The sequence below is a fragment of the Mytilus edulis genome, chromosome 3 (genome assembly GCF_963676685.1).
Source record: "Mytilus edulis chromosome 3, xbMytEdul2.2, whole genome shotgun sequence".
NCBI lineage: Eukaryota > Metazoa > Mollusca > Bivalvia > Mytilida > Mytilidae > Mytilus > Mytilus edulis.
This window is the reverse complement of record NC_092346.1, coordinates 53,984,029-54,009,401: the sequence shown is the minus strand read 5'-3', so window position 1 is coordinate 54,009,401 and position 25,373 is coordinate 53,984,029. Positions and strand designations below refer to the sequence as shown.

The 25,373-nt window shown below is 31.2% G+C and overlaps 1 protein-coding gene across 1 annotated transcript in view; it reads left to right on the top strand.

Moving 5' to 3' along the window:
- LOC139516856 (tumor necrosis factor ligand superfamily member 6-like) overlaps nucleotides 1-23,807 on the top strand; it is a 28,599-nt gene extending 4,792 nt beyond the window's left edge. Inside the window, exons 2-4 of the mRNA XM_071307207.1 lie at nucleotides 5,741-5,777; nucleotides 19,351-19,446; nucleotides 20,463-23,807. Of these exons, the coding sequence (XP_071163308.1) occupies nucleotides 5,741-5,777; nucleotides 19,351-19,446; nucleotides 20,463-20,902 (573 nt within the window). The 3' untranslated portion in view covers nucleotides 20,903-23,807. The remainder of the gene's footprint in view (nucleotides 1-5,740; nucleotides 5,778-19,350; nucleotides 19,447-20,462) is intronic.
- Nucleotides 23,808-25,373: the final 1,566 nt, after the last annotated feature.

Sequence of the window (25,373 nt, the reverse complement as noted above, 5' to 3'; positions counted from 1 at the left end):
AAGTTGTCTACGATTTTTATTTTTCAATGTTTTTTAAATTGCGTTCTGGAATAAAGAGTGTAAGAATGAGCTTCTGGATGTTAAAATGTTCCTGAGAAATGTATTATTATGTTGCCACTAGTAAGAGAGCTACCATTTGAATTTTATGGGGGATGAATTTTGAATAAGGCGGGACAGGAGCTATGTAAAAATAAAGTCAGGATAAACTAGTAATAAAAAGAATACAGGACCGAACAGAGTGAAAATAAAAAGACAGGACAAAGATTACAACTAAAAAAAATACAGGACCAAATATTGTTCATCCTAGCCCCCCCCCCCCCCCCCCCCTCTTTCCTCCCCTACAAATGGAAGTTTCCTTATACTTTGTAGGAAAGTTTTGGTAGAAATGAAATTTTGGGCTCGAGTAGATTGAGAAAATTAACTATTAAAGTTGCCAGCTCTTTGTTCTTAAATACACTATCTTATACAGAGAAGGAAGAGAATCACAATTTGAAATTTCCAAAACTTAAAAAAAAAAAAAATTCGTGTGATACAGTAGTAAAAACCATACATGTTGTTTATTTACTGTTCGATATATGATGTCAATACTGTATAACGTTTTTATGCGAGCTACAAGCTGTGCTGATGCGAAGACAAATGAAGCGAATCAAACTATAAATAAATACATTAGCTTACAAAGTAGATTAAAGTTGGCTTTGATATTAGCTTTAAGATGTGTGTGACATTTGTTGATTTAAATTTATTTTGAAGTTTTATCTTTCGACACGTCATTACAACAGACATGGCTGTATTTGTCTAAGCCAATTTCATATCTGCTTTATATTCGTTTTATGTCTTAAAGCTATTTAAAGGTTTTTGAATAAGTATTGAAATATGTATGACATTCCCAATCAGCCTTTAATATCTCATGACATCACAAGCACTTGTCTCAGAAAATAATTTCCTATATACCTTTATATAACATGGGTATATAGGGAAAAAAATTCTGAGACAAGTGCCTGTGGATGGCATTGAATTTTCGAACCGACCGCATTACAACAGATACATCTGATGCATCTGATGCAACATGTAGCACATATCAAAATCTAAGGTACACAATTGCTAAATCCATTATATTGCAATGCCAATCGGAAAGACAGACATAAACCTGCTGTATACGATCGCAAACAATTGTTTGGAATGGCAATCGGGAATACAGATGCTTTAGTATCTGCCGGTAATAGGGTGTGTGCATGTAAATATGTAATCTTCAATTAAAAAAATAAGTGATTGTTTTCCGTGCGCACGACACGTGTTTGTGTGTAACGATTTTCATTAGGGGGGAACCATTTTAATTTAGAGGGGGTGGGGTGTATATGGTTTGTCCTCTGAGTCGGAAATTTTTTTATTTAGTTTTTCGACGCTATCTAACTATTTTTTTCTTCTTCAAAATTTAACACTATATGATATGGGGAAAGCTGGATTCAGAATATTTTGTTTTGTCATCTGCTAGACTAAAGTTACACCCCGGCCCCATTTTCTGTAAAAATGTCGTTACCTTATGCTTCATCGAGACCAAACAAGAGTAAAATATTAAACGTTTGAGATCATAAAAGTTATAGACGGGTCTGAGTAGAACAATTATCTCAGTCAAATATACTGTTAAATGCGCAAATATATACGCATAAAGAGACAGACAGTCAGTATACATTGTCTTTAAAACCGCTTATCTGCCCTATGGTAAATAAAAATATTTTTGTGATCAACATTACCGATATGGAAAAGCTACCGAAAGTATGCGTTCTCACTTCCTTGCTTCGAGCGATATGTTTTTGATGTTTCATTTTACCTGAAAGGGATGAAGTTCAAAGTGTTGTATAAGGTTGAATGTGGTCATATCTCTTCATCGCCCTATACGGTCTAAAAAAAAGAAACAAAAATTAGCAAGGTTACAATGAAAGTTATATTTATACAATTGTATGCTTTCTCACTTCCTTGCTTCGAGCGATATGTTTTTGATGTTTCATTTTACCTGAAAGGGATGAAGTTCAAAGTGTTGTATAAGGTTGAATGTGGTTATATCTCTTCATCGCCCTATACGGTCTAAAAAAAGAAACAAAATTAGCAAGGTTACAATGAAAGTTATATTTATACAATTGATTCATTCTGTTTAAGTGAAGCGTCTTCCCATCTTGGTCATTTTATAAAGTACTTGGTTCTTTATTGAAACCCTCAGTACCACAACCATGTGTTTGTTCTTTTTAAAAGGTTCGTACAAGATTTTGCAACTACAGTATAGAAAATTTACAAATAAATGTAACAAATATCCACCGTCGGAACGAGCTTGCTAGTATATAGTGTAAATAATTTTGACTCATTTATGTAAATAGAAAAGTGGTCGTAACATTGTATGCCAATATGTCAGAAGTAGAAATAAAGAGAAGCATAAAACGGGCTAAATCAACGAAACATATGATGCTTTTCGTTTAGAGTCAGGAGTTGAGCACAGTTTTGAAATTACTTTATGCCTAAAAGCACAATATAGTGCATCTTTTCTACCAAATGCAACGTCAATCATAAAATATATAAGATCATGGCTGCATACATCATAAGACTGGAATGAAGGAGTCCATACAATCACAGTTACCATTGTATTCTTGAATTATTGAAGATAACATGGGGTGGTTAACCCGGTCTTCAATAGTTTATCAATTATCAGTTCATATATTCTACAAATTAACAAAACGTGAGACCCCTTTTCAGACAAAGATGCCTTAAGAATTTGGAGAGTTTGGATGATTATTGTTAGGACTCTACGGGTTATCTCTATTTGTTTTTCGATGATTATGAATGCTCTTGATGAAAATAAACCCAGTTATGCCAATCAAATGATGCAACACATTTTAATGATTTATGGAATGCACTGGTGTCTCAGAAATTAAACAAATGGCAAGTTGAGGAAGATTAAAGTATATTTACCGTTTAATGGTTATTTTAAGGACATTTTTGTGTTTCGTTATTTCTTTATAATATTAAATTATACTTCTTTAAGTATTTCTACATGAATGTCTATATGTACAGATAAAATACTTTCGACAAGATACAAAAGCATTGAGATTCCTATATCATAAAGTAAGATGTTACATATCAAAGTATATATTGTAATTCCGCATGCCTTGATTTTGAATTATATAACATGAACTTAAATCAGCTCAAGGTGCAACCCTGAAATTCCTTATTCTTGACTTTTTTTCCTGCTGATCATATTTATAAGGTGCCATGGCATGGTAATAATCGATTACTTAACAATCATATAATAAACTCATCTGACATCTGCCGAAGCGTTAATCATTTTGACACCATCCATTGTAAAGCCAGTCTGATTTACACCTTATTGTGTGCTAACAGATCTAGAAATCTGAGAAAAACGTTTCCACTTCTGTCAATAAGCATCTGTAATTCAGCTTAATATCTAATCTTGTACTGATGGTTAGAGTAATCATAGCCCCCTAGTGAATTATACGCACGTGTCTTACATCAGAACTACAGGAATAAATAAATATTTGGTATATCTGTTTTATCGTGTTGTATTGTTTATGATCCCATTGAGTGGTTTTTATTCCTTTGCGAAATGAAAACAAAAAACTAATTTGGATATGGGAATTGTTTTTCGTTCGGTTCTCCCCAATTTATATCAGTTCTTCTTCCTGATAGAGCAATAGCCTTGTTTCATTTTACAGGCATACAATGGCTAAGCTAATTTTTGCGCCGACAAAATAGAATGGCCTGGAAGTTTTTCAAGTTCGACATCCCTTATTCATGCAAGAATATGTTTTTATTACTTCAATTTTATTAAAAAAAAAAAAAAAAAATGGGGGGGGGTGGGGGGGGGGGGGAGTAAAGGAAAGTCTCTCCGATTGCTTATACGTTATGCCGGAGATCAAAATTGACCAAAAAAAGGTCTTATTTTTATTAAGACTGCATGTATTACATTTGTATGAAATGTTACATTGTGTAGTGTAGGTCATGAAGCGTTGTGGTTTTGTATGTTTGTCCATCCAAAACACTCATGCTTGTCTTAGAATGAAATGAAATTCAAAACAGTGTGGCTGTGGCCATTGATTGACATATTAAATTCATCCATTGACTGGGACAATTTAGGTGAACGTTTGTATGTAACGACCACTGCTCACTATGTACTTTTTAAAGACACTTAAACTATGGGGTCACCAAAGGTTCTCAACACCTTAATAAAGTAATTCGAAAAATTAATCAGAAATAACACGATGTTTTGATTTATATCAATTATATAAATCAAAACATAAAGGTTATTCCTGATTAATTTTTCGAATTATTTTATAATTAAAGGCGTTAAGAAACCTTCGGTGACCCCACAGTTTAAATGTCTATCATAGGTACGTCGTGAACAGTGGTCGTTACAGACAAACGTTCACGTAAATTGTCCCAGTCAGTGGATGAATTTAATGTGTCAATCAATGGCCACAGCCACACTGTTTTGAATTTCATTCTACATATATATACTAGAAAATTGTTCAATATAACCGGGAAATTAGTTAAACCCTTTGGATACTCTTCTAATGCCAAGGGTTAATGTTTTAGTATGAGTTAAATGATATTAAAATTTAGAGTTGATGTACGTATCATGACTGGTGAATTTAATGATGTACGAATATAATAGTTTCAAGAAGAAACATTGAACGATAGATCGTTTGACTTTGGAAATCTTGAACGTAATTCAATTTCATGGTCAGAAGGCTTAATGTTACAACATGACGTTAAAGGTCAACTGTTGTAGACAAAGTAGAATTCGACTCACACAGTCAAGCTTCTTTTAGTATCATCATAATTGGGAGAGCTATAATTCTCTTTTTTTAAACTTCTGGTTCATTCAATGTTCATCTGAATGATAGAAAAACAGACATGCTAGTTTTCCATGATTTTAGTGAATATTATATCTCTTTGTTTCTTCTTTAAAAAAAAAAAGGATTTTATCTAGTATAAAGACTAACGGGTACCTCCAAGGTAAACTGCAGTTTCTTTTATCACAACATTATCCATGTACATTTGAGAAAAAGCACGACAAGATAGAATTAATAATTATTGAAACTTAAATCAGATTACTTTGTTGTTAGAATATAATAATCTGATTTTTTGCAGAGAATAAAAAGCTGATCAACAACAAAAACTGAAGGCTGACTTTTGCCATTAACTTATCGTACTTCTGTTGAGCTAGATTTGTCATAAGCGGCTTAAAGACTTTTAACCGTTGATTGCATGTACTAATTACGTTCGTTTATTGATTTTCAATCAAAATTTATTTCCTTCTATGTGATTTACTTTGCTACAAAAAGTCATATTGATTTATATTAATACATTAGCGTCAGGCGAATAATGCCGTATTGACTTGAATAACATCAAAAGCTAATGCTATCTCGTTATCCACATTAAGATGAAGTAAGCTTCTTTTATTGTCTTCCCTAACACTCTTAACGTAAGCATAAAAATAAGCAGCTTTCTTGTTCCCATCCAATTATATCTTCGTTCTTTTTTTTATGCCTAACGAGCACATTCAAAGATATTTTTATTTAAACATCCTGTTATTCCCAATATTAGATTACCCAGAACATTGCTAGCAGGTCTTCCCCATTCCAAAAAAAATGTATATATATATGATACTCGATATGATATTTGACCTTAGGTTTATTTGTTGATCATTGATAAATGTTTATTTTATTTTCAGTTTATTGAGAAGAGACTTCGAGAAGAAATGGCTAGAGGTAAGTAGAGACAGTGTATAGATAATAATTGATGGCTCAGGTTAAGAATAAGGTCAATATGAATATATAAATAAGATCAGATTTGTCCAACGACTGATCATCATTAAATCTTAGATTTCACCCAAAGCACTCAGCATGCAGGTATTAGTTGATTTCAAATTTGTAGATGCCATAATTGCATCATTTTGTTAATTTTGTCCCCTTGAATGTTAATTCACCATCCCGCTCTATCCCATCCACCCCAAACACACACCTCAAAGTGAATAAAAAAACAATTCCTTTTATCATATATGACATGCTACGTTCCAGTAACACAATAAATGTATTTTTTGTACTAACTGGTTAGATATGGTCTTCGTTTACATTTTTTGAATAAGCATTTTTTCAAAGGGACTGTAAATGTTTTCTTTTTACAAGTTAAGGAGCTATTTATATACTTGTATTATTAGATGTCTTTCCAAAATACTATCTTAACAACTATGATTTCTGTTTCAACAATAATTCTAGTATTTTGAATTGTAAAGTGTAGGGTTTTTATACGACCGCAAAATTTGAAAAAATTTTCGTCGTATATTGCTATCACGTTGGCGTCGGCGTCGTCGTCGTCGTCGTCGTCGTCGTCGTCGTCGTCCGGCGTCCGAATACTTTTAGTTTTCGCACTCTAACTTTAGTAAAAGTGAATGGAAATCTATGAAATTTTAACACAAGGGTTATGACCACAAAAGGAAGGTTGGTATTGATTTTGGGAGTTTTGGTCCCAACATTTTAGGAATTAGGGGCCAAAAAGGGCCCAAATAAGCATTTTCTTGGTTTTCGCACTATAACTTTAGTTTAAGTCAATAGAAATCTATGAAATTTTGACACAAGGTTTATGACCACAAAAGAAAGGTTGGGATTGATTTTGGGAGTTTTGGTTCCAACAGTTTAGGAATTAGGGGCCAAAAAAGGGCCCAAATAAGCATTATTCTAGGTTTTCGCACAATAACTTTAGTTTAAGTAAATAGAAATCAATGAAATTTAAACACAATGTTTATGACCACAAAAGGAAGGTTGGTATTGATTTTGGGAGTTTTGGTCCTAACAGTTTAGGAATAAGGGGCCCAAAGGGTCCAAAATTGAACTTTGTGTGATTTCATCAAAAATTGAATAATTGGGGTTCTTTGATATGCCGAATCTAACTATGTATGTAGATTCTTAACTTTTGGTCCCGTTTTCAAATTGGTCTACATTAAGGTCCAAAGGGTCCAAAATTAAACTTAGTTTGATTTTAACAAAAATTGAATCCGTGGGGTTCTTTGATATGCTGAATTTAAAAATGTACTTAGATTTTTAATTATTGGCCTAGTTTTCAAGTTGGTCCAAATGACGGTCTAAAATTAAACTTTGTTTGATTTCATCAAAAATTGAATAAATGGGTTCTTTGATATGCAAAATCTAACTGTGTATGTAGATTCTTAATTTTTGGTCCAGTTTTCAAATTGGTCTACATTAAGGTCCAAAGGGTCCAAAATTAAACTAAGTTTGATTTTAACAAAAATTAAATTCTTGGGCTTATTTGATATGCTTTATCTAAATATGTACTTTGATTTTTGATTATGGGCCCAGTTTTCAAGTTGGTCCAAATCAGGATTCCATATGAAATATTGTGCAATAGCAAGAAATTTTCAATTGCACAGTATTGCACAATAGCAAGAAATATCTAATTGCACAATATTGTGCAATAGCAATTAATTTTCAATTGGAGTTATCTTTCTTTGTATAGAATAGTAGTTGATAATATATGTTGGAAATTTGCCAGACATGACTATGATGTCATTTTCTATTTTTATTTGCCAATAACTTTATGTAAATGACTTCATTGGAAATTTGCCAATATAAAATGTTGCTGATGAAGCTTTTTTTCCTTATCTTATCTAAAATGTTTTTAGATAATGTATGTTGGACATTTGCCAGACATGACTATGATGTCATTTTCTATTTTTATTTGCCAATAACTTTATGTAAATAACTTCATTGGAAATTTGCCAATATAAAATGTTGCTGATGAAGTTTTTTTTATTGTTTTATACAATAAACAATGTATATTCACTTTTACTACCAACCAATCTTTACCATTCAGTGATAACAAGCACTTTATTTTACATTTTAATATTTTATGATGTATTTAAAAGAGTAGTTATTGTTGCAAACTCCATTAGAAATTTGAATTGATATCAGTTTTGGAAAAAGGGAAACGGGGATGTGAAAAAAAGGGGGGGGGGGTAAATTTTTCTCATTTCAGATTTCATAAATAAAAAGAAAATTTCTTCAAACATTTTTTTGAGAGGATTAATATTCAACAACATAGTGAATTGCTCAAAGGCAAAAAAAAACTTTTAAGTTCATTAGACCACATTCGTTCTGTGTCAGAAACCTATGCTGTGTCATGATCAACTATTTAATTTTAGATTTAAAAAGTTTGAAGAAGAAATCTTTAATTGATTTGTAAAATCTTGACATTTGTTTTGTGTAAAAAAAAACCATGTAATGTCAAAAATTTGATCACAATCCAAATTCAGAGCTGTATCACGCTTGAATGTTTTGTCCATACTTGCCCCAACTGTTCAGGGTTCGACCTCTGCGGTCGTATAAAGCTGCGCCCTGCGGAGCACCTGGTTTCATATTTTATTCGAGATTTAGAAACGCTTCAAGAGCCTCGTTTGATATTATGTGAATCTTATTCTGTTAAAAGCTTCTCAATTTGATTCATTTCCGACATTCTTGATACCGATCAACTTTTTATTTCATGTAATCACCATCTTGGTCCTTGTGTCACGGAACATGCGGTATTAGAAATAATTTGTTTCTGAGTCTCATATCAGAACTTCAATACTTCAGTTATGAAGATATTCGACTTATCAAAATTGTATCTCAATGTAATTAGCTACCAATGCTTCTTATTCAAAAAGCATGGATTTGAACAAGATATTCTCTGTCGTTTTAATATGTTTCTGGTACCGAATATATGAAACGCTTGATTAAAATGTCTAAGAGATAATGTTTATCTTTAATAAATAGGTTATTGATGCACATTATGTCTTAATCAACTCTGTTTTATATGGGTAGAGATTAATAGGTTTTATCTTCAGCAGAAAAATCTTATAGTTAGTTTTTTTTATTGATCAACCGCTAGTTTGCTTAGGAACGATATGTTTGGTTTAAAGTTGTCTGGCATTCTGTTTTTTAGCATTATAATATAAGTATATTAGTTGAGATAAGTGTTTGCCAAAGGTAACATATAGCTGTTCTATTCTTTAGCTGCCTACTCGTTCTATTGTATTATATTTTCTGTCTAATGGATTATGAAATAGTATTTTTTTCGAACGGTAACCACTCATTGAAAATTAGCTATTAGTATTGTTTACACTGCACATTAACGTTATATACCATTATTACAAACAAACGAATATGAACCAGAAGCAATCTAAACCTCTTTATTATAAACGCTTTTGTGCTTTTCATAAGAGTACTAATATTTGGTTTACTGAATTTCTGTTCAGGATAATTATAGGTAAAGGAGATTTGGGGTATACGTCAATGAGATGGCAACCAAACGTCTTAAACGATTGAATAATTCATTGTGGAACCGATGCTATTGAAATCTATATTTCTTTGAAGACATTTTGAATTTATATACGAGTTCATCATGTACTGATTTATTTAAGAATTGAATGCTTCTTTTTGTAAATTCATTGGGGTGTAAAAGCGTTGACCGAAGTACATTTTGTATGAAGCGCGGAAGCGCTTCATTCTAAAAATGTGCACACGGTCAACGCTTTTACAACCCTATGAAGTTACAAAAAGAAGCATTCAATACTTATAATTACATTTTTTAGCTATGATCAAGAAAACACGAATTTTATATTGTTTTTATTTAATTCACCTGTGCACTTTATTGTGGGACCACGTGTTATCATGAATGAAACGTTTTATTGAGTGATGCAATTGCTTACGGAATAACACGTGATGTGCAGTTAGCCAATCAGAATAAAGTATTATAATGAAACATACATCTAATGTAATTATTTATTTATGATTCCAAAGAATTTGAGATCTTTTATGGTATCGACGTATTTGGTTTGTCTGTCTGCAGAATCAAAGTTTTTTTCATTAATTGTTTTAGTTTTATTTCATAGACATGTTTTATAAAGTTTTTGGTTGTAAAGACTTTTGAATTAAAAAAACATTTCGTCCTTTCTTTCATTCCCATGCTTTGTAAGAACAAGGAGTGGGAAAATCATTCCAAAATAGAAGCGTTTCAAGTAACATGCTGATTTAAAAGTTTGCCATTGTTGATCTACAAAGCTTTAAATCTGTTGATATTTAGGTGCGGTTATGTATATTTGGTGCGCAGATTAAATAACATTACTGTGGCAAACAATGGACTGAATTACATAGAACAGAAATATCAAACACCCAACCTGATCCAATTTGTGCATCGCTTAGTATATGTACTATAGATAAAACAACAACAGTAGCTTGCAACAAATTATTTAGTGGCCCTAAAATAATTGCACATCCGCCATCTGGCATTTATGTTTTATAACAAAGAATTTTTGTGTCTCAGATATCAAAAATAGTTATAATACGAATCTTGTATACAGAAAGTTTTCTCTGTTTGGTTGAAGTCTTCATGTCTAGAATAGAGATTTCACATTAAACAATTTACGAAAAAAAGATATTTCAGACTAACTAAATTATTCATTTCTTTGACAAATAAGCTTTGACACAATTATTATCAGTCATTTTCAAAGTCCAAGGTCTAAGTTATGTCGTATCTGAAGAAATCCTTAATGTAACTTGAAAGTCAGTTAATATTCTATTGCGTCACAATTAATTCCGTCTATACTATAAAGTTTATTTTATGAATATTATAATAATTATGCAGAGTGCTGTGATTTTGGTACAAACGCTTTCATGAATGGCATTACTGTAAAAGACCCGATATAGATGCCACCAAGTTGTTGCCAAAGATTTTCATTCAATTTTCGTTTTCAAAAATGCATTTATCTGGTAATTTATTCTGTCCTTATGTGTACAAGTTAATTTTTAATGTGTGATAGTTTATGCAAACAATCCTTTACGATTTTATTTTTAATTCCAGAGATAAAATTCAAATTGGCCTCTCGACTTAAAAAGTGATGACTACTCTGTTCGAGGTCGCTTTAGTGACCAATAAAGGGCTAAAGACCCAAAGTATCTAGTTTATATAAATTTGCACTGTTTCTTTTTTAAATCAATCTGGTTGCCCATTCTTAGATTTAAAAACAATGTCAGAAGATTACTTTTTGACTCACTAACTTCTTAAAATATAAAATTATCAGCAATTTAAAAAAACCTCATAAAGCATGGATTTTTTTCTTTTCGGTGTCTTCTTTCATATCTTGCGTATTATTTTGAAACACAATGCATGATCTGTCACAATAGCTGAAGGGAGCAAAACGCATATTATATTTCTGAAACTTCATGTAAACAAATATCTTAATTTACTAGCAATATTTCGACAAGATATTGAAAATTTTCCAATAACGAAGGAAAAGCTTGACGTCCTTCTTGCGCCAATTAAAGAAACAACAATCTGCGATCAATATTTTGCAAAGAAAAATTCTTGTTAACGCCAAAAGGTCTCTAATTGAATGCCGGTGACTGACGTTGCACGCATTCTAATTAAACGTGTTCCCTTCATTCGTTTCGCTATTATGTGCAATTTTCTTCGTGGAAATTTAATTTAACAAATACTTCTTGGTTTGACTAACATTTAAGACAGAAATCAAGTGTTATTTAGCGAAGGATTTAATAATCTCTAAGTAGGAAACGAACTGTCGTTGTCTTTGATTGTCACGATGCAAAGATTTCATTTATATGTCTTTTGAGAATTTTTTTACGACAATATGTTCTTAATTATTTCTGGAAATCCTACAGTATTGGATTGGCAGCCAGTGTATGAAAATAATGAATTTCTAATCGTACCTTAAAAAGAAAAGTTATAAAATATCATATATACATGCTCTTTGATAGTTTTGTACGAACAATTCAATAAACAAAACAAGGTGTATGCATCATAAAACAATAGAAGAATTTTTAGAAGGTATACTTTAGTTGATGTAAATCTCATAAAAAAAAACGTGAAGAAGGGAGGAACTAATGGTCATTTGGATCAGTGAAACCTGCGACTAATGCACCTTTTCCCGTGTTTTGAGAAGCTTAATAAACACTGACTGTCATAATTGCCACTGGACGACATAAACTTGAAAATTACTGTTATAATATTAATTTGAAACCATGTTACTTTTTCGGCAATCATCATGTTAATAGTCATCGGACTTCGTAAGTCAGTGTCTTCGAGTCGCAAGTTCTCATACCTGTATCTCCTTATCTGTTGAAAAGATTTCTGGAAAATTTAACCATGCAGTTTTTAATATTAATTGTTTAATCATATGCTTAAAGTTTGTATAAAACCAGCTTAACTCATCATAATTTTAGTATGCAGGTGCATTTATATATGTAAGTGCGTGTTAGGTGAATCAATGCTGTTAGTTTCCAGTGAGCGTAAAGATAATTACTTTTAAGAAGCCTTGAATGATATTTTTTTTTAATTTAATTTGTGGAAGATTCTTTGTAGATCAGTATCCAAACTTACGAATACTTTGGTTTAATTAAGTGTAACCATGCGAATCAAGTTGTATCAATATGTAAATTTAGAAATTACCTACTCATACAAAAATACAAGTGTGAAAATAATCATAGTGGAAATTTTTTATTTCAAGTGAATTTAAAATTGTTTTTTTTTACAAGTACATACATGTAGAACAAATACTTTGTTCAAATGAAATCAAATTTTAATGTTTCACTGAACTCTACGTGCATTCTTTGTATAAAATGTTAGTTTAATAGGGTTTTTAAATTGGTTATGCAATAAATCATATTTAGAATAATAAAATATATACATGTGTTTCAAAGGGAGCTCAAAATATCTTGAATCATGGAGGTTTGAGGTTTTTCTCTCCATATAAAATTAATTTTAGGAATGCAAATAATTAGTTCTCTGCACCAAATGACAGTTGCGATGCAATAATGATTAATAAGATACAAAAATATGTTAAATTTACAGCTAATTGCTTTTTTCTTCTTTCTACATCACCAACCTGTCTTTTTAAATGTGTTTTTGAAATATATCTTGGTACAAGTTATTTATAGCACGTATCAGTCTAACCCTTTTGTGTTAACTTATCATTTTAATTTTCAATACCAGTACAATGTTGTATTTCATCTTTATAGCATTTTGATCCTTCAATCTTATCGAAAACATTCCGAATTCTAAAGAAACTTGTAGGTAAGCTGATATGAAATGAAATAAATAGCATAGAAACATGTCGGGCTGATAAACGAATCTGACGTAAAATTCAGAATTTTTAATTTTAAAATCTCCAAATGTATTAAAACAGCAGTGAAATTATCATCTTTCTATAAAAACATTTTTCAAAATGTTTATTAATTTATTTATGTTTTTTTTTGTTAAATTGCACATATAAAAACATTATATATAAGTGCACTGACAATAAATCAGATAGGACTAAAATGCATTTTTGATCGATGAAAAAAAAGAAGAATTTATGAATACTTAAAAAAAAAGAAGAATTTCATTTAGCTGTCATTTTAAGCAAGACTGACAGAACAGTGCAATTTCATACACATACAAATTATTTTTTCCGTCGTCAGTTTGAAAATTGTATACCAAAATCTTATCTGAAACAAAAACTGGGAAACAAATCTTGGCAATAATCTTCGTGACAGTAGTCTACTATAAAATATAATTCGATGTTCCTGTCGATCAACCAAAATTGACAATTTTACAAACAATAATATATATATATATTGCACTATTTCGAAGTACAATAACAAATGTATATACCAAACTTTGATTTTATTTATTGATCCCTTAAAACTATACTAGTAATGGTTGATGGTCCAAATGACGCTCGAACTTGGTTTCCAATTGTCTATACTTGTATCAGTTTGCTTAAATAACACATAATGATTTATGACCTTTTTCAGAATTTCTGAATTATATTAAACAATCCCAGTTCATTTTAAAATATTGCTTCGACTTTCACAGAGAAATGAAAATGGAGTAGGGGTTAAACAAATACAGTATTTTGTCTTTTGGTTTGCCAAGCCTTCTATCATCTGATGGAAGTTGAAACATTTATTCTCTCTTATAATAATTGTGGCACCTCTCTGCGATTATATTTGGGTTTTTTTTTATGAGTCAGGGTTATGTTGGACAATGGCATTATGTATGATATACACATTCTATTGTTCTATTGTAATATTTTCAGTGAAATACAAAGAGATATAACCTTTGTACATGTGGACATGTTTTGTTTATGCTGATTACTTGTTTTGACATTGATTTCACAATAAACCCGTTTTGAACCAAAAACAGGAATTGTGGGAAAGTTTCAGTCAAATAGTATTAAAATATATCAACTTAAAATAATAGTGCGCCGGTCGTTACATGTATGTTTGTTCCATTCTAAAAATCACTATGTCCCATTTTTTGAATTGAAACTGCTATTTCCTATTTTGTTAGAGTACGTCTGATAAAAAAGCGATCACAATACTTTTTTCAAAACCTTCATGTTTATTTTTCTAGGTCAAAGAGATATGATAAATTTTATAAAAAAAAAATAGTATCACATCTCCATATAATTTTATATGAGGTTAGCTGTATTAAATACCTTTAAATGGTTAAAAAATCACTTTCCGTAGATGTTAGCAGGTCTTGAATTTTCATTAATTCTTAAAGTTAACATCCGTAATATATAGCTACAGATTGGTTAATTTTTCTTCACGGTATTTTCTGCAATTTGTTTTAAAATGCTTGTACAATTTGATTTAAAATGGCAAGAAACAACTATGTGATTCATTTAAAACATTTATATGTTATGGGGAAAATTTGAGATTGTTAAAAGTTGTCGAATGAGATAGTTCCAATAGGTTTCATCAGCTTTCCTATTTGGAATCTGTGCGTGAAACAATGAGGGAATTTGGCCATACCTCAAAATGTTTACAAGGCAATCTGTTTTCTCTTAGCTTCTCTTTAGTAATTCCGTGTTATGAATGACAACGGCAAAACAATGAGAATTCTTTCTCACTTTTCCATTTTGTTCTGACAATTAGGAAGACGAGGATGTACTATGATGGATGCACATTCATTATTTACAGTTCTTAGTTTTTGTTAACATCTCGTGCAAAGGCTATATTATTGCTTTTTAATTACATTTGACCCAATAATCGACCATATTATTAGAGAGGCAAGTTAACCTTACGTCCCATTTTACTTTAGCATCTCAACAGCATGACATTGATGCAAAGATATTTTGAATTTGGGCTGTTGTTCAATTTTTATTAAATGACATAAACGAAATTTGACACCAGAGGTGAAATTTCAAAGATAAATAAGAACTGATTCATGAATATGCTCGAGTATCTTTGCACGTACGTAGTAACAGCTTCATGGACAATGATTCTTGGATACAAAGGGTTTGATGTAATTCTCCTTATAACGCTATCCATGATTAAAATCTACAAAATTCAAATAAAAACGCCTTTGAAACATGCAATAGTTGTGTTATTTTACGAGTAAAAGAAAATTAAAGTCAAATCTGCATCACGCGAACTCTGAACATAAAAATGAGGTAACCGTCTTTCTCTGTTTAGTTTTTTCTATATAATTAGGCTTTACCAGCATGATTTCGAGAATGCATGAACAAGTCTATTGCAGAAAGGCGTGTGTCATGAGCCTTTAATCAAATTAATCCTATAATGATGTTCAAAGCAGTGCTTGATTTTATTCTCGAATATCATTTGTACTGTAAGGTTATACCAGAAGTTCATGCAGTGTAAGATAGAAAAAAAATCAAAGTTTAACAGGGCTGCTTTCACCTGCAACATCAAAACTAACCCAAAGTACCGACATTATTTAACTATAACTAAACAGGCGTCGGTATGATAGAAAGCAATTAAGTATAGTTTGTTTAATGACTGCTACACGTGTACAAGGCCTATGGTAAAATAGTCCATGGGCTGTACCTATGCCAAACATTATACTACAACTTGGACCTGTTTATGATGTCTTAGTGTCTTTACAAATGACATTCTACATTTTTAAAAGTTATCAGACTTTGTCCTCCGGTTCATTTATTTATAGAACAAATGAAATGACAATATTGACTTTTTTTTTATGGTACCAACTATAATTTCTCTTCTTTGATATTTATATACTCTCTTCTGTCAAAATTCATCGTCCTAAAATTCCATGCAATATGTGCCACTGAACATTAAGAAACAAACACTCGATCAACATTTCAAGATCTAAAAATACTTACAGGCAATTAAAATTATATTTAATGAAGGCACGTTTGGTGTATAAATTGAGGTACTATACTTCAAAGTTCTATAGTGAACATAAGCACTCATCTTCGTTGTCATTTTTCATGTGCTCTAATTGACAACACATTGGTAATGGGTTTTTAATTGATATAAATAACAAAATAATTGGAAAATGATTTTACATTCATGCATAAGATGTGCTTATTGTTCAAGTGCGTTCTCATATTTCATTTTACCTTTGTGTTTACAAAAGATAAGTGATCATCTTCAAACTCAAGGTTCACTTGCATTTTTGTTTTTAAGAATTTGATTTAGATGTAGGGCAAAACTGGTAGTGTTTTTGTGAAGTAATTTACAAAATGTACTCAAGTTTTATATACTCGATTACCTATTTATCTCAATTTGAATTGTAAATCGGTTTTTTAGATTTCTGTAAACTGTGTTTTATATGTATACTGTTGTTTATTTTTTTGTCTTTTTTTCGTGATTTGCCGTGGCCTTAGTCTGTTCTTTTTCCGACTTATAAGTAAAACAATGAAACTATCCCTTTGGTATTTCCTGCTCTCTTTTATTCATTACAGAGTCGTAATTTTCGTAGAATAAGGATACAGTATTTATGATGGTACTGTTTTAGACCAGCATGGCAAGAACAGATTGTTTATGATTGTGTTATATTACATCAGTTGTTTGTCTTACTCCGACAGTATCAACACGTTGATTGAACCACGGCCGTAACTAATACCGGTCTTACCCGTATTGACATGATGTTTATAACTGGCATGTAAATAATTAGATAATTGATCAAGCATCTAATAAAATATATGACGTGTAAAAGCAGCCAAAACATATGGATCAACGTTGTGTGTATTTTCTTACTAGCTTCAGAACACGGTTTTTAAGCTAGCTATTACAAAACGTTTTTAATACCTTTACTAATTACCTTAAACTCGTGTGATTGTTGTTTAACAGGGTGTTATATTTTTGATATTGAACATACCCATCAATCCTTCATAAAACAACGGTCTATATAAAATTGAATCCAAAATTCTGTTATCAGAATTTATGTTTGCATAATTTAATTTCATTTTTCAACTGCATAATAAATCTTGTAACTTCAAGTGTTATTTTTTAAACGGTTCATTATTGCACTTTTCAATCGGTTTTTCAATATCCTCCAATTGACAAAAATCTAATTTACAAATTAAACTTCCCTCGACATAGAGTCACACTAGCTGGTAAAAGGCTTTATTTGTTTTGTGACTTTCTGCAATTTCTTGATAAGAAACTCTAATTGGTTTTTCGTGTTTTCAGGGAAAATATTGGCCTTCTAAATGCCTAGTTATTATCTCGGTCGAAGTAAAAATCAATTTGGCGTTAAGTTTAACAAGTTTTATATTTGGTGAAAATTAATTATTTGATGTTATTTTCTCCTCTGTTAAGTAATTATAGATCCATTTGATGATTGTTCATTTCGTATGCAAATTGGTATGCAGATTAGCTGTTTCCAGTTTTCTGATAAGAATAGCACCAGGCGGTTCTATATGGAGTTCTGTAGCATCGTTGTAAGAGGACATCGCTTCAGTTTAAAATTATAATAAATATACATCAGAGTCTTACTGTCATACCGTTCGATGCACAGTCTATCCACAAGTCTATGTTTTACCATGGAAAGCCTCAAAATGCTTATGAGTTAGAATAGAAAATGATGCAATTTAATGGCCAAACTCAGAAGTCAATATCTTGCCATGGGGAACCCTAAACAGTCAGGTATATAAAAAGAATTAAAACAGTGGATACATGATGACATAGTGTAATAAAGATTACCTGACCTTTGAAATTGTTGTCCAGACGTTATGTGCCTTTTAGAAGCCCACAAAGTCGTGTTGTTCAAAACTAAATAACTGGAACAGTTTCATTTAAATCAGCATAGGATAATATGAAGGACGCACAGACACGTGCATTATTATTCTTTTATAATGACAGCTTCGATGTTCTAGAGGTAGCGTGTTTTAAGCTTTGTCTAATGAATTTGAAGTTAAAAATCAGAGTCAAGACGTTGGTCTAGAACAAAATTGGGGTCCAGACATATTTATATCGCATTGACATGTGCATTCCTGGTGGAATGTTTTATAAGTTTGATTGTGTGTCTCATTCCTTTTCCATATTTAAGCTAAATAAATGCGTTTAAAATAAACTCTCCTGATATGCCTGTAATATTTTACACTGATCGTTAAACACCAATCCAATGTGATCATATTTGCTCATCAAACCCTATCTAAAACCCCTATCTGCATTCAGTGTGATAATGGTTTAATGCTTTACCATACTATAACTTATAAGAATAGTTATATAACTTACAAATAATTATTTCGGCTGTTATTATTTGCAAGTTATTTAAAATAATAGCGGGTTAAAATTCATTATACATTTATTTATAGTGTTTTAAAATCGTCCGAACTTTAATAGAAAGTATTTTTGTATCTTGCTTTCATAATTATTTACTTCAAATGTCATTCTTGTTGCACTTGTTGTGTAGGCTGAATTATACGGTTTCTGTGTGTTTGCTGATTATAGTTCATGTGTAATACCATGTTTAATATACTAGTTTCTAATTATATTAAACGACCTTCTTATCGCCCAAAGTAATATGACATAGATATTAAAAATATGTCAACAATATATATGTCAAGCGCTGTGCCTAATCTTCGGGATTGTTTTAGGAGGATACATTTATAATTACTACACTTGCTAACTCTTTAAATCGCCGATTATATCCTCATCTTCATTTTCCCTTTTCCCTTATGCTACTTGTATATATTAAACTGGAGATTTTACTAGGTACACGTATCGCTCTTTACAAACAGTAATTAGTTCCAATTATAATGAGGATTAGTCTATATTATGAAATCTATCACTCGTTTTGCCTTGCTGATATGTGTTCTTACATACACTCTTGACTGATAATTTATCACTTGTTCTTTCTTTGGAATCCGATGGGTTGTTTTTAATTAAAAGGTTTCGCTACATATAACAGTATCGAAACCAACATCTGTAAAATTTACGGAGACAATTACCTCATCAAACTAACATTATACTTTATCCATGCAAATAATACCTTACATTTTTCCTTTTCTTGCAGGAACAATTCGACCAGCTCACCAGTCGACTCACTCGAAAAATGTTACATATGCTGCACATCTTATGGGATATAATCGTAGAAATGAACAACCCGGAGGTAAGTTATAGCTGTTTTAAGTTTATATGGCAAGCATTTGATATTTCAACGATCACTTATTCTGGAAGAGTAAAAGTTGAACCGTACCAAGTGTAATGAAAGCACTTGTACTAGTATCTAAACACAAATTTATTTCTCAAACCCCTGTACATACTTGTATTTAAAATTTGATTAATGCAGATAAAAGATCATTCAGATATGTCATAGATATTATATAAAACAGTGTAAGTTGATGCGAATGTCGTACAAGTTAGAGGTTGAGCGCTATGAAACCAGGTTCAATCCACCATTTTCTGCATTTAAAAATGCCTATACTAAGTCAGAAATATGACAGTTGTTGTCCATTAGTTTGATGTGTTTTATCATTTGATTTTGCCATTTGATTAGGGACTATACGTTTTGAATTTTGCCCGGAGTTCAGTATTTTTGTGATTTTACTTTATGAACCTTAGCAAGTGTAATCGATCACCTGTATCTAAACTCGTATTTGCAAACCCTTGCATATAATTGCATCGTTAACTTATAACTAATGCAAAAAAAATCCCATTTGGTCGTAGCATTACATACAAATGAAATACAAACTGATAAAAGCACATTAAAATATGCTCAAAAACCTTACACACATAACAATAAACGAAATAAATCTCACTTATTGCAATATAAATTAAGTCTGTCTGTGCTCTTATTCCCTCTATTCCAACAACGGTTCTGTAAAAGACGAAATAGTTGTTATTTGGTCTGATGTTGATGATTTTTTTTAACAAATATAAATTTTCAGTAATGTCTTCCTAAAAAAGTGTTACATTTTAAAAAAGAAATTATTAATGTTTTTCTAGCTTCCTCGTCAACTTTTAGTGTAGGGCCTTTTTTAACAGTGGCACTACGCTGTGTCATGAAATCAACTTTTCAAAATGCAGCTGAAATTTTTATTACATGAAACAATGCTTTTACAAACCTTTTTTTACTTATCTTAAATTTTAGTGAAATTTACAAATGGATTTCTCCTATATTTACAGTGCCTGGAAATCAGTTTAGTATTCCAAAGTGGATCCACAGAGAAGACTTGGCATTTACTAACGGTGTAGACTACCGCAATGGCCGACTAGTTGTTCCTGAGGATGGATTATTTTATGTCTACTCCCATGTATCATTTGCAGAAAATTTTGGACACAGTAGTTCACTTGATGCTAGATCAAACTCTAACAGCCTTTCTCATTATCTTTATAGATATAATATCATATATCGTAATGGCGGAGAAGAACTACTGCTAATGAACTCTTTAACCAAATGTTGGGATGAAAACAAGCAGTTCGGAGAATATTCCAGCTATTTAGGTGCTTTGTTCAAATTAAGAAGAGGAGATGAACTTTTTGTGAAAGTGTCAAATCTGACAATAATTGCCACGAACCATAAAATTAATACATTCGGATTTTTCCGAGTAGGAGACTTTCTTTAAAAGGAGGGAAATTAAAAAAAAAAGGATGAATCCGTTCCAAATTTTGCATTTAAAGATGTGTTCATTAAAATGGACAAAAATAATTTGATCATTCCCCCCCAAAATGAGACCATTAAAATGTATGCCTAGACGTCTTAGGAAGTTAAGGGAACTGCATAATTGGTAGTTGGTCAGGTTTATACTAACGTAAAAAAATCAATGCTAAATAATAAACATAGGTAGATAGTTAATGGTCAGTTCGAAAACTGTAAATCAGACGGTGTACAAATTTACTTTCAGAGCTTGGGTTTTCCCATGAAATTCGTTTTGCTTGATATCCATATTTGTTTTGTTTAGTATATTATGTCATTGAAAATGACAACACGTTTCCTAAAAATACATTCCAATAATATCCTCAATAACAGCATACATGTTTTCTGAATAAAAAGAATTTGGAACCATTTAAAAAAAATCAGGATACTATTTTTAAATAGTTAAGTTTTAAAAGATACTATAGTATTGCTATATTGTGGGAATATTTATATTAAATCTCCTTGGAAACTCTACTACTTTTTTTTCGATTTTTCCAGACATGCATTGTTTTCTCGACAGACTCTACCAGCAATTTTCTTTTCAAATTTCTTATCCACATGGATTTTTTTTTTAGTTTTTTTTAAGGTCAGATTCTTTATTATTTTGTATTGTGAACAGTTGTGGTATTCAAGATAGATACATATTTTAAGAAGAACAATAAGACTATCGTCAAGTAGATAGTGCCAATTTTCTGTTTGTTATATATTAAGACTTGAATTTTCTTGGACTAAACGTGCATAAATATTGCATATATATTGTGATTGTAAATATTTTTGTTAAAGTGCTTTATATGAATGAAAGATGGAAAAAATAAGATATATTGTTTTTTAGTAAACAAAGTACATACAGAAGTATGTTATATGTAAATAAATGAGTGTAATCCAATGTCCAAAAAGCATGCTCAGATGTGCAATTAACATTTTGTTATGAACTTGTATGAACGAATGAATATAATCACTAAGGTTCATTATATATATGTGTCGATATATTACTAAGGTTCATTATATGTGTCGATATAGTACTCAGTCATTTGTTTGTTTGTTTTTGAATTTCAACAGCGTTATAATTAGTAACTAAGTTTATTTAGTGTCCGTCCAGTGAAAGTGCTAAGACATGTTGTCTCATTTCATATACCATAGACTTGCATTGATAAAAAGTTAATGGATAATTTTAAACCGTTAGTGAGATAAAGATTGTTTGATTTATAATCTTAAGTTATAAGAATGTTTTTCAATTTAATATTTCACAAGAATGCAAATTATGCAACCCTTTTTGTAGCATATTTATTCTCTTGATGTATTATTCTGCAAATTATTGAAATAGATAAAGTGATATTGCAGAATTAACAACACAAAAAGTAATATTCCATACTGTTGATTGTTATATCATCTCAACTTTATCTGTTATATCATAAATTAAAGATGCCACTTTTGTACTCTCATGTTTTCTTCTTGTAACAAGCCGCTTTTTTAGGACCAAGCACACTAAGTTTTTTTAATTTGATGTCTAATGCAGACAAACTTGATCTTAAAGTTGTTAAAGAACTCTTTGCCATTTTAATCAGAAATTTACTGATATAATTTACATATTAAAACGGATTTTTGTGTCAAAAATGTCGGTTATTGATTTGGGGATGTACGGCGGGCGGCAACCAAATGTTGTCCGTGCATTTAATCACCAAACCTTTTAAAATTTTAATATGTTGTTACTGACAACAAAATGGAGGTCAAGTTCAATAATGACGATTTTGACTTTTACCGTTCAGGAGTTACGGTTCTTGAAAGTTTAAAAAATGTTGTGTCCGTGCATTTACCCATGAACCGTTCAACCAAACCTTTTAAAATTTTAATATGTTGTTACTGACAACATAACAGAGGTCAAGTTCAATAATGACGATTTTTACTTTTACCGTTCAGGAGTTACGGTTCTTGAAAGTTTGTTTTTTTTAAGATATTTTCAAAATCCTAGGTAGGTGGACTTAGTAATTTTTTCTTACTATATGCATTAAGGGCACACAGTTTTTCCTGCTAGAGGGTCATTTTCTATCTAGATTATATGTTGTTAATGTTGACAACATGGAAGTCAAGTTTGATATTGATAATCATAAATTTTACCTATTAGGAGTTTTGGTCCTTGTAATATTGATAAATGCCAGAACACAAATAAATGTTAAAGAATCCGGTTTACTGTCATTTTGACAGCTCTTGTCTGTGTAAATTTGATCAGAAATTTGATAGCTGATCTAGAAGACACTGTTTATACCCTTTGACAACATATTCATGGCGTCAGTTTATTTTCGACCCCTGAGTTTGAGTGTTCCTTTCAGTTTTATATGGTATCGGTACGAAGGCAATATTGGTTGCTGTCCTAAATTGCAAAAGCAGACCAAAGCTAGTCTTAATTTATTTCAGTAAGAAGGAGTTTGTACTTTAAAATAATTTTATCAGTAAAGGTCATTTTTAAACACATGTAGTTGAATATACATTTTATGTTTATTTCATTTATAAAGATGTTGGGTGTCTGTGACAATAACTAAAATATATTGATTTGTCATACATATATTCAGTACATTTACTTTCCTTGCATACGAAGTATATCATATTTAAATCTTTAATCTTAAAACAATGACAAATCATATATACATGTATTTTGTAAATCATTATGAGGGCGCCAGGCCATTCATTGTATGCTTCAACTGGATCTGTTTGAAATATGTATAAATATGCATAAATGAGATCGACTTTAAAAGTCATGACTGTGAGAATGAATGTATGACTGAATTACATGTATATTTCAAATATTTTTGTATGAAATAAATCGTGTTCATTATGTAGTAAGTCGTTATTTTATTTTAGGACACATACAACATAGTTTATAAAAGGCTTTGTACGCCGGTTATATTATAGTATTAGCAACATGAAACATTGTGCAAAGTCGCACCTTATAGAGTTATAAAAGGTTCCGGATTTAAAAATTTGAAACTATTCAAACGGAAAAAACAAAATGACTAACACTAACCAGTTATACCCCCCGACTTGGAATCTGAACTTGTATTAAGTTATATAACAAACAAACAAAAACGAACTCAGAGGAAACTCTAAACGGAAAGACCGTAGCGAATGGCAAAATCAAATGATCAAACACATCAAACGAATGAGTAACAGAGTAAAACCATGAAACCAAACTCTTAAAAATCTTTACTAGTGAAGTAGGCAAGAAAGATAAAAGACAAAACGTATCAATCTTCGATACTCTAGTTGATGTACTGGATCAATATTGCAATTTCCAAATTGAGCATATCAATGCTTGTAAAGGTCTCCGCTCCTTGAGTATCACCAGCCCAGAAGGCAGCATTTCTGTGTTGAAATGAACTATCAGTGATACTATCATACATAAATGAACTGTTTACAAAGCCATGAACTAATCAAAATACTGGGGATTCTATGCCACAGGAAGAGAATATCTAAACTGTTTTCAGTAAAACTAATTAGAATTGTGAGTAGTCAATACTCTCCAACTTTGCACTTTATTCTACTATTTAACTTCATTTATTTGAGCGTCACTGATGAGTCTTTTGTAGACGAAACGCGCGTCTGGCGTATATACAAAATTTAGTCCTGGTATCTATGATGAGTTTATTTACAACCACTGGGTCGATACGACTGCTGGTGGAGATTTATTTCCCGAGGGTATCACCAGCCCAGTAGTCAGCACTTTTGTGCTGACATGAATTATCATTGATATGGTTATATTTATAAATTAACTGTTTACAAAATTTTGAATTTTTGAAACACTGAGTCTTTTCTACCTCAGGCATAGATTACCTTAGTTGTATTTGGCAAAACTTTTAGGAATTTTGGTCCTCAATGCTCTTCAACTTCGTACTTTATTCTACTATTTGACTTCATTTATTTGAGCGTCACTGATGAGTCTTTTGTAGACGAAACGCGCGTCTGGCGTATATACAAAATTTAGTCCTGGTATCTATGATGAGTTTATTTACAACCACTGGGTCGATACGACTGCTGGTGGAGATTTATTTCCCGAGGGTATCACCAGCCCAGTAGTCAGCACTTTTGTGCTGACATGAATTATCATTGATATGGTTATATTTATAAATTAACTGTTTACAAAATTTTGAATTTTTGAAACACTGAGTCTTTTCTACCTCAGGCATAGATTACCTTAGTTGTATTTGGCAAAACTTTTCGGAATTTTGGTCCTCAATGCTCTTCAACTTCGTACTTTATTTTGTCTTTTTAACTTTTTGATGATTTTTTTTTACAATCTCATTAAAATATCTTACGTTCAACTCTAGATGATACTTAATAAATGCAACAGTAATATACCGCTGTTCAACAGTCATAAATCGAGTGAGAGAAAATGATTTAGGTTAGAA